Source organism: Amphiprion ocellaris, chromosome 15, assembly GCF_022539595.1.
Source record: "Amphiprion ocellaris isolate individual 3 ecotype Okinawa chromosome 15, ASM2253959v1, whole genome shotgun sequence".
In the NCBI taxonomy this organism is placed as follows: domain Eukaryota; kingdom Metazoa; phylum Chordata; class Actinopteri; family Pomacentridae; genus Amphiprion; species Amphiprion ocellaris.
This window is the reverse complement of record NC_072780.1, coordinates 3,474,992-3,489,130: the sequence shown is the minus strand read 5'-3', so window position 1 is coordinate 3,489,130 and position 14,139 is coordinate 3,474,992. Positions and strand designations below refer to the sequence as shown.

Here is a 14,139-nt window from a genome sequence, read left to right as displayed (position 1 = left end):
CTTTTCAGGTGGGGAGTTTAGGAAGGGAGAAACGCTTATAAATTTCACCAGTATTTGTTTTGTATCTACCTGCTTCTTCCACTGTACTTTCTGTCCTTGATGCTGCATTGATGAGTCCAAGATAGCTGGCCTCAACTTCAAGGAGGGACTTACTTTCACCACGCTGTTGTTTGTGAATCCTACTGATATCGACGTGGTGTGTCAATATCTCTCCCCTCCCAAATTACCTCCCTGTGTTTCCCCCACGGGTCAGGACATGTGGAGAAAAAAAACACAGCTCCTCCACATCGATTGGGGCCCATTAACACAGACTGAGAAAAACAAAGCCTTTCATCACGTCTGAGATGTTTAAGCAAGGACTTACGCAAAGTTGTTCTACAGGTCAACCTTTCTCTCTGGTCAACGCACTGATGTTGTTTTCCCGAGAGGAGGCAGGAGCAGAGCTACTGAGGCTACTGAAAGGGTTTGCTATGTCTGTATTTTTACCCAAAGGAAGAATTTGACATCAAACAGGCTTTTTTTTTGCCTCCAGCAGTGTTCATTATGATTTTGGGTTGTCTGTTTATCTGTCAGTCCCATTTTTTAGAACAAGAAAACTCAGGATGGCCTTGAGGGAATTTGCTTAAATTTGTAACAGACGTTCACTTTGCCTCAGAAAATGAGCTGATTAGATTTTGTTGGTCGAAGGTCACTGTGATCTCACATTGTACATTTTTGACCATAAGTCAAGAATTCACACTAATTCTGTTGCTAATTATGACAAAATTTCACACAAATTTCTAACAGGATGAAATAATGAAGTGATTACATTTATTATATGTAGTTTAACTTCACTGTCGCATCATAATGTTCAGCAAAACTATTCTTCCTGGCTGTGATTCATCCCTGAAATACAGAAACAGAAGGAGAGACTGGTGATGCTAGTTTTTGCCCTTTAGACTGTGGTGATTGTTTAGATTATCTCTGCTGCCAGGTTGGAGATGTGTGTGAAGCTTCCAGATATTAGAATTTGTAACTTCTGTGCATTTACATCCACATTTGAAGTCCTCTCTACTGTCATGGGTACAACTGTGTTCTGTCAGAATCTGCTTTATTGGCCAAGCGTTTGAACACATACAGGGAATTTGACTCTGTTTTTTGTTTTCCTCAGTGAACACTTCAAAGCCTTCACTACATACTGTATGTTATGTGAGTCTGGACTGACACGAATGTAAGCTTGAGTGATTGGTGAAGGCAAGTTGGTAACTCTAGTTTTCTTTGAGGCAGTGAGAAGACTTCAGGAAGATTTTGGACACATGAAAGAAATGCAGTCAGATTTTTGTTTCGTTTTAGGGCATTCCTGCTTCAAGAATTTGCATCCCATTGGTTACTTTAACTAATTTTAATATTGGTTTTATTTCCTAGAAGATGTTGTTCCCATCGTAAAATGGGCTGCTTAATATTTTTAATTCAGTTTATTAGCCTGACCTTCACTTGAAAATCCAAAACAGTTTCATAATTTTCATTGTTGTCGAAATACTTACTGAATTAAGCCAACAGATCGTGCAGCTTCCCTGGAAAACAGTTAATATATCCAGCAAACACAAAGAAGATGTCACTTTATTATCAGCAACTTTTTTTTAAGAAGACAGGAAAATTAGTGTCACCACTGCTGGAGAGCAAAGAGAATACCTAAGAAATGAATGAATTATTAGCCTTGGGAATGTCTGAAGCACTGTTTGAAGTTCAGACATGCACAGATCTTTCAGACAAAGCACAGATTGCTAGATTACGTGTCTAACTTTGGACCAAACTGTGGGTTTTTAATTTCTTAAAACAGGCTTTGTGCATCACCATCACAGTATGTGTTGCAGGGCTAATCCTAAACAGTCCAGCCAGTTCATAACCATGCGGTGCCTACTCTTCAGAAGCATGTAAAAGTTAAGTGTACAGTAGATCTGCTTAATTTATAACATGTATTGTATATTAAATATGTGTATTATTGTGAAAAATGAACAAAGTAGTCAACCATAAATGTGAACAGTTTGCATCACTGAAAAAAGGATGTCCAAGAAAAGTCTCATTAAAACAAAGATCTAAATAAATGTTCAAGTACATATGGACACTGTGCAGGAGTTAACATGTGTCTGTCCAATGTATTTGTGAGATTTAATTGTAGTTAATCAAGAGCAAGTATCGCTACTTAGCTTCTAAAATTAGCTACTCCCACTTCTGATATGACCTGAAGGAGGAATAAGACAAGAATTTAAAAGCACACAAGCTGAAACTTACAGCACAAGGTTTACTTGTTTACAGTTGCACTTTACTTTTAAAGTCATTATTTTCAGTAACGACGTGTAGATCATTTGGGTTAGTAACAGGAAAGCAACAGCAATAATGATTTCTTCAAGAGGGCTGAAGACTGTGAGAAAACCATGTGAACGAGAGAGACAATGTCGATGAGACTAATAGATTTTTGTGAGGGAGAACGGCAGAAAATAGTGCAGTCTTCCTGTGCTGTCTCTGGTTGTGCGTATATGTCCTGAGTGTGTATGTGTATAAGAGAGTGTATACTGTATATGTCTGTGTGGCTGCTCTTTTGAAAGTGAAAGAGCAAAGAGAGCTTCACCTGCAGCTTCTATCAAACAGTGGAAAGCTCCTTTCAGCACAGCTTTAATTACAGCCTCTGCAGCTCTGCTCAGCTCAGACAAGCTGGTCTCCACGCAGCCAACCAAATCCTCTCACACATAGCCGCCTTCCTCTGCCACAGACTCGCCTGATCCCTAATCAGCCACGGTGCCTCTCCTCATCGATCCTCAATCAGTTACAGTAAAGGGGACGCTATGGAATCCCCCCCTCGCGCACCCTCCCCTCCACCCTTTCCCTCCTTATTAGTCGGGTGCCCTGCTTTCATTGATCATAAATCAACGTCACTGGTAGCATTGATCGTCAATCACCCCCAGTGACACTATTGATCCTGCTGGTCCGTCAGCGATAGGCCTGCTCTCAGCCCTGGGCCCACATTGCAGCCCAGCTGTGGCATATCGATCCCCCCTCAGATACAGTATTGAGGGCTCTTTATTGATAATTCATTTATTGTGCTGTAATTTCATTTTCTTTCCTGTCCATACCGTTGTTACTGGAAGCCCCTATGGTGGAAACCTAGTTAACAGACGCACTGCCTTTTGTGTGCCTCACCGAGCTGCTCTAACTGATGAGGCGCTTTCATTTGCAGCATATTTTCTGCCTCTGTTAAAATGTCATTACCGATTTTCATTCAGTGGTAGCCTAAAGGTTATATAAACCTACCTATGACAGAGGAATCGAAAGTTTGAATCCCTTGACCATGTGGGAAATTCTGTGAGAGGCAAAATACTGTTTAGCAAAACACCCAACATCCACTTTTTCTTTTGAGTTTCATACTGACCATTATAGCAGAGTGTTTGTAATGCACTCTGAGTGCGAATTTGTGTAACTCTCTGAATGTCAAGTAGAGCAGTGCCAAAAAAACACCACGCTCAGCAAAACCTTGCCTTGATAAATAAAGCTAAATAATACTGCTGTAACATTATGTGGAAGCGGTGTAAAGCTGAGTAAGGGGCTAATGTGCATTCAAGTTTCAATGCTCGATGTAAATAATGAAGCCCTCACAAGAAACTAAAGCCGCTCCCTGCAGAACAGCCGAGCGCATTGTACACCGCAGGTTTTAGAGTGAACTTTCTGAGATTCAGACCGATTCATTCTGATTCTGATACAGTGTCATATACACTGAGAAATATTTGCTGTGGGTCTGGTAGACGGACAGTTTGGTCGAATTACAAAGCGCCCATCTGTATGATTCATCTCTATAGATGGGAGGTTTCACGGGTCACTGGAGGCGTTGGCAGTGTTCTAATACTCTGCTAACAGGGACAGAGCGAGCTTCACTGTCTGCCCACACAGGCAGTGACACAGACAGTGGAAGCACTAGTCAACCCCCACAGGCAAAGTTCAGCAGCAGCTACTCTTAAGTCCCTCTGCCACAGCCAAACCTGTGTGCCACAGAAGGATAGGTCCACAGGCCACAGCTGGTTGAAAAGAAAACCAACAAAGTTTTCTTGGGGTAGTTTGATTCTTTAATGCATTTTAATCAATTACTTGTTTTGGTCTAATTTAAGTGTTTTTCTTTTTAGTCTCTCCACTCTAATCTCATTGTCAACTTTTGTGCTTTTTGCAAACGACAAAACATGATTAAGTTACAAAAGTAAAAAACTGTTTGTTCTCAGTGTTCCTAAAAATTTGTTTTTGTGAAGAAGATTCTCCTTCATCCACTTTATGAAAGATATATGTGAGACATAATTAGTCAATTAGTAATGTTTAAGTGTTTTTGTCCTTGAAGATGCTTGTTTAATCAGTAGAGTGAAACAGGGTTGAGGTCCCATTTTAAATGAGTGTTAATTGAATTCAGTTGTTTTATATTTATAGCGCCAAATCACAGTATAGGTCATCTCAGGACACTTCGCATAGTAAGGTGAGGACAGACATTTATGCAGAGAAACCCAACAAATTAAAAGTTTCCTATAGGTTTCCATTGAGCATTCAACAGTGAGAAGAAAAAAAAGTTCTCTTTAAAGGGGAAGGGCAGAAAACAAACACCGACAGACCCAGACTCAGGTAGGCCAGACGTTTGCCTCGGCCAGTTGAGGTGAGGGTTAAGAGGAGAGAGAACAGAATAGTGGATAGAGAACAGATAACACATAAGAGAACGATAAACACTTTAGAATTCAGTGAGGCCAGTAACTGCAGATCAGAAGTGTGTAGCTCCAGATCCAGAGATACTGCAGAGAGAACAAAACAAAACAAAAGGAGAAAAAATACACAAAGTTAGGTCACATGCAATGGTGGCATACAAATTTATGGAGAGAGACAGTGGAGAGGAGAGGTGCTCAGTGCATCATGGGAAGTCAACAATCAGGTGAGCCCTAACTATAATCTTTAACAAATAAGAAACTTTTAAACATAATCTCAAAAGTAGAGGCATTGAGTCTCCTTGTTGTCCTCGTGACCAAAATCCATTTGGCTCCCTATTTGTAGATTCATCTGTGGCGTTTTGGCTCCTGTTCCATGGTGCACATTGTGGTGTTTTTCTTAGCTGGGATCCTATTTCAAATTCACCAGTGCTTTCAATCTCATACCATACTTGTACAATTTAGAAGCGACCACAGCGCGGCCACTCGTACTGTAATTGCCACCGTGGCCAGCTGTGTAAAGCGGCCGCTGATACTGAGACCTACTGCAGCAACAAAGATGTTGGCAACGGGGAGCAGCATGTGTGGCTTTAGCATTAGAAACATCTGCCACCGCCACTTGAGCACTGCAGCAAACTGCAGCACCCAGCGACACTCGACTATGCCGTTTGGAATGAATGCGGTGAGAACTGTCTGCTTGTATAAATGTTATTTTAATATATGGATGCAGGATTGTGAGCCGCTCATTAGAGTTGGCAAACACACATGCACTAACTTCTACTCACTCACACATGTCTGTCTGCTCCGTTGTTTGTGGTTGTTTGTTTATTCACCATGGCAACCCCAGTGTCAGGAATGGCAAGTGGAATTAGCTGATTAAGCTAAAATGAAGTTCTGGTTTAAATGGTACCTCAGAGCTGGTCTCCCAGGAGTTGGCCAGCAGCTGGAAACCCACCGTCTGTTTGGCGCTGCACTGCACTTGCTGCTCTCACATTTACGAGCAGATTAATTCAGACTCAGTAGTTAAAAGCACAATTATATTTAACATATATTTTCATCTGCTGAAGAAGTACACCTCTGTATTTAGACAGAAAATTGCTCACCTTTCTGTTGGATCGTTTCACATAGATTTTTTTTTTTTACATATTCCCAGACAGCCACATACAGATAGACAGCAAAAAGGCAAGGCAGAAATGAGGAGAGAGATAGGCAGACAGAAGATAACCACAACAGAGAGAAATGCAATCGAGGGAGAAGGACAGAGTGAGTGAGAGATGGATTAGCATGTCAGAGTCTCCCTACATAACATTACTCTTGTTAAGTGTGCAATAGCTCATCGATCAGGCTTCTACCGCCCGCATCCAGGGCTCTTCCCTCCATTTCCCTTCCCGTAATCCATAATATCATCTCAGGCCTCAACCGCCTGGCGTGATGCACAGACCATCTATGGAAAAGTCTGAGCGGGAGCTGATCAATAGCCACAGAGCATGTGTAGCAGACGCAGGGCGAGAATCACAGCATTGTTGACATCCTTCTCCCTATGCTCACCCCACTCAGATAGATCTAGTATGGATCGGAAGGGTGAAAACTGGACTCCGTCTGTCACTTCTGCTCTCGGTGAATCTCTCTCCCCTCTGTCTCCTTCTGTCACAGTTTCCTTGTGTCTTTTATTCCGTCTATGACACCATATCTGTCTTTCTATGTGTCTCTTTGTCTCGCTCTCTGCCACGCTCGCCTCTCAGCGCCCTGCTCCGTTTATTGGGCCATGTGTGCCGTCCCTGTCAGCAAAACGGCTGGCAGACTGTCTTCATTTCCATGGTGAAGGATGCAAGGCCAGCGTAGCAGTTGTGAGCGCTATCGACTGGGATCCGTCAAAACTCTCCCTGTAGGAAAGCTGGTGCTGCCGCCGCCTGCTTTTCCGGGTTACAGCCATTCTGAGCTTGTGTCTTTGACTATGAAAATGGCGACATATATGCAACACTGGTGTGGTTTTGGTCATCTATTGTTTTTTTTCTTCACCTCTATCAGTGACTCAGACACTGTCTCTTGTGCTGTCGTTCTCTCCCTGTATCTGCCTCTGTCTTTCTGTCTCTCCCTCTTATTGTCTCTCTTTCCCATAAGACACAGCCTCCTCAGTCTGGTCAGACGGGTCAAGCTGGCTGAAGGGAATCAGACAGTTGTTGATCCAATTAGAGATCCCCTCGAGCAGCATCAGAGCATAGCAGAATTCCAATAAAATGCCGTCCTCTTTCTTCCATTTCCATGTTCTCTTTAAACAGTAAAACACCGAGATCCGTCCAGAGACTTTACAGAGATGCTTAGCTCATGCTACAGCAAGCAAAGAACCTGAAGGAACCTCGAACCAAAGTTGTCACTGAGAAGTCGAAAGCTTCCTTTCACCAAAGCTTTTCAGACTGACATATTTTGGTACAAGTAGCTGAACAGTTCCCTCTGTTTGCCCTCTTTAGCACTTTGGACACTCTGAGAGCAAAGCAAGGCGAGCCCAGTTTGACTCCAAACCCTTGTGAGAGGCCTCTTTTGTAACTGTCTCAGTGGTGAAAAGCTGCTTGTTTCACTGAGGAAAACCTTTCACCCAACCCCTCCGCAACTTGGGGAACATTCCTGAATTGATTTCACCATTCAGTCCAAACAGATGTACAGTCCAATTCAGAGCAGCAAATGAATGTACGATGACATGCTGAAACTGATGTGTTGTAGTACAGATTTGCATTCATGGAACAAGGTGTTTTTCAGCTGCATTTGTGAGAGCACGCGAGCTCTCTCTGTCTACAGATACCAAAGAGGGAAGGAGCTGCTCTTGTCTGCAGCCAAAGGGTTGGTTTTGACCAGATGCCGGCCCATAAGAAATAACTGTAATAGCAATAATTACTTATGTGCACAACGCTAATAAGTGAAACTTGCAACAAGCTTCAATTTAAATTGCTATTGTAATGGCACTGTCTTGTACAGAAGTACATCTGCATACACTTATTGGTTCATTTTGCTGTGTGGTAATGTGTCTATTGATGAGCAGAAAGCCGTGACTATCTCTGCAGAGCCAAATGCACAGCGAGGAGTGTGATTGAACCGAGGCTGTGATCAAATGAGGCTAGCGGCACAAGGAATCTCACTCTCACTAAATTGTCTAGTGCCGTTTCTCCTTTGTGTGTCCACATGTGTGTTTTGTCATGGCGTGCGTGCTCCAAAGCAGGCGTGCATGTGTATGTATGTCTGCAGTCACCCCTTGTTAACGTGTTTAGCAGTTCCTACGGCAACCCACATAAAAAAACAATTAGGAGTTCCCATGGAGCACCTTGTTAGCGGCAGTTGTTGACCTCTGACCAAAAGTACTTCATGTCTTTTTCCCATGATTTAGGATCATTAAAGGGTAGCAAATCGCTTCATAGCTGCTTTTTTTATATTTTTTTAAGCGGCCCCCCTGCAACGCAGAATCTGGAGCCAGTGTTTTGTTCTCGGAGCCTGTGACCTAAAGACGCAACATCAGCGAGCTAGTATGTACAGTCGGTGGCCTAGTTTATTCTGAGCTCCGCCAGTGATGACGGTGTGTGGTGAGAGGTCTGAGAAGGGTTTCTAGGCTGGCAGGAGCTTGTGTTGTGTGTGCATGTGTGTGTGTGTGTGTGTGTGTGTGTGTGTGTGTGTGTTTGTGTGTGTGTGTGTGTGTGTGTGTGTGTGTGTGTGTGTGTGTGTGTGTGTGTGTGTGTGTGTGCGTGTGCGTGTCAGGGCTACAGAGGGGTGAGTGTGTTCACAGGGAGGGTGGGGTGGTGTGAGGCTGTTGATCTTGGGCTTGAGTCTTAAACAAATTGGCTAGTTCGCTGTGGGAACTGGGGATGTAGTCGCAGGGGGAACGTCAGCGTGCTCTGTGTCAGATTCTCCAAATTTCTCCAATAGCTAATTATCTCCCAGAGTGCCAGAGGAGAGGTTTGGAAGAGCTTTTGTTGTTTTTCTTCTGTAGCGTCTCCTTCTCTTTCACTTTCCCTTCCCAGCTACATTCTCCTGGGCTGACTCTGAAAAAACTGTGGTCCCATAGTGGACCCTAAAGGCACGTAAACACTCTCAAGTTTAGTTGGTTTTTTTTTGTTTCTTGTTTGCATGTGTTTGGCCTTGTAGTATCCCTTTAGCCACACATACACACACACAGTTTGTTAGCTCCTTTTTCTCATTTACATCTCAGACTGTAACTAGCATATAATTATCTCCGATATCCGGCAGCAGTTACCGGATTGATGTGAGGAAATTAAATGAATAAAGAAATCACCTAGTTAGCTCATTTAATGCCCAAGTCATCATCTGGAAAACTCCCTTGTCATAAGTTCGCTCCACTTGAGGTTGCTTCATTGCTGTCACTCCTTCTTCTTGTCAATCCTGACAGCATCTCTTTTTCCTCCTGTCTTGTAATGCTGCGTTATTATCAAGGCCCAAGAACCCCCTAACATCTGGGAGCGGAGATTAAAGCATCAACAATTCTCTGGCTGGGTGTCATCTCTGGCACGATGTGATGAAAGGTCCCGTTGCTCGGCCTCCTGCAGACAGCGCCGTCATTGGCCTGTGTGGTCACAGAGCGGCCCTGTCACGAGCTGCCAGGCCTGTAATGTGAACGCGATGACAGGAGAGCCGTCAGGTCCCTCCTAAGCCACCAGGTGCAGGGCGGCAGCGCTTCAGTGTTTGGACAAGCCTGCTGGCTCGCTGCGTACTGTACTATAGCTGAACTGTACAACTCTCCCAGGCAGCGAGTGTTTGATCCTGGTACAGGTTCACACTGTACTCCCCGGTCAGCCGTTTCCCTTATCTCATCCACTGACGTCTCCTTTTTTTAGCTTCTTGTTTGTTGCTCCCGTGTTTCTACTATTTCATACAACTGTCTCCCTCCAGCTCTCTCATCTCCTTGGTCTGCTTCTTCAGAGATTTGGATCTCGCTGACTGAAAAGGGGACGAACGCTGGAAAGACCCCCAGATCTCCAGCCAACAGAGCCACCCAGTTCTCATGCTTTTTTTTCTTCTTTCCTTGAGACTGCCTGTCTTCAGATTTTTTTTCTCTCTCTACACTTTCTCATCAGGAAAGTCCTCCACCTGAATCGCTTTTGTCTTTTTTGGTGCTCACCTGCAGCTCGAGCGTGAGAAAGTGCCCTTTGAGAAGTTATCTTTACACCAACGTAGGTCATCACAACACTTTCATCGACCTTTTATTGGTAATTATGCATACAAAAGGCTGTTGATACAGAGATAGCGCAGATGAGGTCACACCACAGAGGGCTTTTTTTCCATTTTTTAATTGGTTTAATAACGGTTATTTCATGTCACACTTTGTTGCTGCTGATTCCAGACACTTGCCAGCTCTGAAGTATGGACCATGTATCAGTCCTCTGTAACTTTTGTCAGAAATGGTTAGACTGCCCCAAGTGTTTGCACCAAGAACAGCATAATTAATATCTATAGCCTTTGCTCAACAACACAACCCAGTGAGATGCTTACATTGATGGTTGCTAAGTGGAAAAAGACATAAAATTTCAAATAAAAGAGGAGATGGCTGTAATAGTAAAACACGAAAGGACTATGTGTCAGGAACGGGAACGCCTTCTAGAAATAAGCTTTGGCTGACAGAGCGGTCCTGCATTACCATCTCAGAGGTATTTACAAGAGCGATTACTGTGATTATTATTTCAACAATACCCTGCAATGCTCTTTCATGGGCTGCCAGCCTGGGCGAAGATGGGGAGGGCTTGCCAACATTGGCGGTCTGGGAATTTGTCTAGGAGCTCCATAGGACGGCGGAGAGCAGGCAGGGAGGGGGGATGTGATGGTAAAAGAAGAGAAAAGAGACACAGTTCAAAAGCCCTTGTGTCTTTCTGAAGGGTCACACGATGCAGTCCTCCTAACATGATTTTGTCCTTTCTCTCCCTTTCCTCAGCTCCCACGGAGCCTTTGCTGTGCAAATTTGCCGACGGAGGGCAAAAGAAACGCCAAAGCCAGAGCAAGTACCCTCAGAATGGGAGGCCGTGGCACAGAGAAGGCGAGGTACGATGTTACAGCGCTGCAGATGGATGCAGGTCCCGTTTACTTGCTCACCCATAACTGGAAAAAACCTTCCACAGCCTGCTGACTCAGTGCAGCACGAATGAGTGTTATAGTGCAAATCTCAAGTCACACCAGATCTCTAGAATATTTTTTTTTATATATATAGTTCTGCATTTCCTCATCAAATAGCACTCTTCACAGCCCGCTATTTCTAGGTTTGCTCACACATTTAAGGTGCCAGATATAAATTAACTGAATCACATGACATAAATTATGTAACATAATCAACAGCATGACGACTTGCTGCTTTTAGTTTTATTCACTTAATGTCATTTATAAGGAGTTGTCAGCTTAGAGCCGTGTTTCCATAACATATTTGATACGTATTTTAAAGTATAACATCAGAAAAGGAAAAACTTAAAGAATAACTTAATTCGCATTATTATGTATCTGTACATGGTAAAGTCCTATAACTATGTCATGTCAAAACCACTATGTCTCCATGATCACTGAGCAACTTGGTCACCAGAATTAACTATAAAACTTCACATATTCATACTTATTTTTATGCTGCTTGTAATAACCTGTATTTTTTACCTCATCTAAGAAGATTTACAGTAGATTCACCAAAAGCCACATTTAACAAGAACAATATTGTAGAATAATAAATCCAAAAAAGAACAGTTAATAGAAGAGAAATGTATTATCTTTACATCAGCTGCTTCTCAGATGAGCTGACAGTAGCACATTTACCTTTTGCTCTTCAACTCTCTATAGAAATTTGTCACTACAGCAGCATTTCTTTAGAATTTATATGATCCAGCTTTATAATTCAGTGATTGTTATTTATTTTTTAGATATTCACAAATTAAAAATGAAAAACCCGCTGCTTATTGACATGAATACAGCAAATATTTGCCAAGAACTATGAGACCAAATTATGTCCGTTAACTCAGTTAAACTCTTTCCATTCCAGCAGGATGACGCTGTGAACAAGGCGTTTTCCTCTGAGGTAATTTTATTTCTAAGAACAGACCCCACCCTGCTCACAAGGCCCTGAGAGATGTTGGCTACAACATCTGGCGTTATGTAAACTATTACTGCCTGTCATTTGTATTTACTCTAAGGTATAGAGCTGCTGAAAAAAAACAAAAGAAAAATGCCCCAGATATCGATCAAACAGCCCCTGGATGTATATGAGCTGTCATGTAAATTGCATCTCAAGCCAAATGCCTCACTGAACACGTATATTTCCACCATACATCACAATGCCGGGAAACCTGAAATTGGATATAGTGTGGTAACATGGGCAAACAAGGTTAAAGTCTCTTCATAGGCTACCAGACGGCTATACTGGGAAGGACACGCAGAGGAGACAGGTGGAGGAGGGCTTCAGACCAGCCTGTATAGAAGAGGGAAGAATACACGCCAGCAACACACACACATTCACTGAGGTTGACAGTTGTGCTGAAACGGCAACGTAGTGGAAACCAGGAGACAAGAAATGTTTGTCCTTCAGAAAACACACCCTCCTTCTGTGTGTGTGTGTGTGTGTGTGTGTGTGTGTGTGTGTGTGTGTGTGTGTGTGTGTGTGTGTGTGTGTGTGTGTCCGTGTCCATCACATGTTCAGCAGCCCTAACATACATAAGCCAGTGAGGCGTGTTTAACCTAAATCACATTGCTACATCCCCTGGCAGGCCTGCACACTGACAGGGTCAGCTCAGTTGACTTAAGGTACAGCAAGATGACTGAATATATGAGTGTGAGTGAAGGAGCCAAAATAAGAAAACACACCTTTAATTTATTTTTTTGTATTTATCCCCACTTCTTATATTCTATGTTTTAGATACAGCACAAACAGCATATTTAACCTGAACCATGTTACACTGATTCTTTAGCCTATAAAATATGTTTATCTACTACAAATATGCTTGTACCATGTTGCAGTGCTTTTAACCCTCGTGTCGTCCTGCGGGTCAAAATTGACCTGTTTTAACATTTGAAAATGGGGGAAAAAATATATTTTCACAGTGAAACCTCAGATGTCCACATTTTAAACATTTTTGGGAAATCTGAACATTTTTTGTGGAAAAAAGAAATGTTAAAAATGTTTCTTAAGAACATTTACCAAAAAAAGATTTTTATGTGAATGTTCTTAAAGAAAATATTAGAAGTTTTACTGATATATATGTAATCACTTGAGATATTTTTAGGATTTTTTTGGAAGATTTTTACTCATTTTTGAAAATATTTACAAGAATTTTCTTGCCAAATTTGGGGTATTTTTTTAAAATAAAACTTTTAAGGGAAACTTTTAAAGAATTATTGGAAATTTCTTCCTAAAGGTTTTGCAAATTTTCAGAAATTTGGGGAATTTTTTGCTGAATTTGTGGATTTTTTTTAGACAAGGAAACAATGTTTTTTGGTGCCTGTAAATGAGGACAACAGGAGGGTTAAAGCATGTTGTAAACGTTTTCTTAAAGGTGCTGATGCATGAAAATTCCTTATAAATATCTGGAGTAATGAAGAGTTTGCAGATATTGTACATTCAGTATACAATGCAACAGGCACACTTATTGTATGGTCAAACAGAATGTGATTAAAACATTAATTTGCATGATGCAAGCTAAAGCAAAAAATTGTGTGTGAGGCAAAGCTGCACAATATGTAAGTTTAGTTTCGGCGTAGTGATGTGCAACAGTCACATCACAGGAAGTGCAGTATGAATTAACGCAAATTACCTCAACACGTCATGCTGCAACATTTTTTGGTTCCTATTTTCGAGATTAATCGACAAAAGAAGTTTGTCCGACATAATGTTCTCTGATTGGAGGATTAATGGATAAACCTTTTTTTTTTACTTTATTTCCAAGACAAAGAGTTTGTTGTCATGCAGGCTGCACATGCACGGCAAAATAAGTGAGCAACAGCACTAAGAAAATAGATCTAGTTGCAGAAAACAAACACGATGTCAGCCATATGTAAATATCCCAGTTACAGAAAGAGATGACATCGACTAAATGCAGCATCTTGGAATTGTTGCCACTACAAGATGCAGTGCAATTAATTTGCTTGACCATTTAAATCAGCACCGCAAATCTTTGTATGAAGAGCCAAATGTGAATGCCATCCAGAGTGAAAGTAAAAACGTTTTGCAGTTATTATTTCTATTAAGTCTTAGAAACATGTGAAGAACAAACATCTAATAACTGCAAAAGGTCAAACAGCTGCCAGGAAACAAAACCAGAGAGAAAGGTAGCAAAAAATTACTGATCGATTGAAGACAAATAACAACTAAGTTAAAATGTAATGAAATATTTTGATACAGCATCCTTAAATCCAGAGTGTGAACTACACAGGAGGTCTGGTTCCTCTTAACAGACCATGAGCTCCCCTGGAA

General features: G+C 41.9%; 1 protein-coding gene across 2 annotated transcripts in view; it reads left to right on the top strand.

The window, feature by feature from the left end:
- LOC111569692 (RNA-binding motif, single-stranded-interacting protein 3) overlaps nt 1-14,139 on the top strand; it is a 299,083-nt gene that overhangs the window by 235,542 nt on the left and 49,402 nt on the right. For both annotated transcript variants that reach the window (XM_023271968.3, XM_035948934.2), the window contains one exon: nt 10,633-10,739. In XM_023271968.3, coding sequence (XP_023127736.1) covers nt 10,633-10,739 — 107 coding nt within the window. The remainder of the gene's footprint in view (nt 1-10,632; nt 10,740-14,139) is intronic.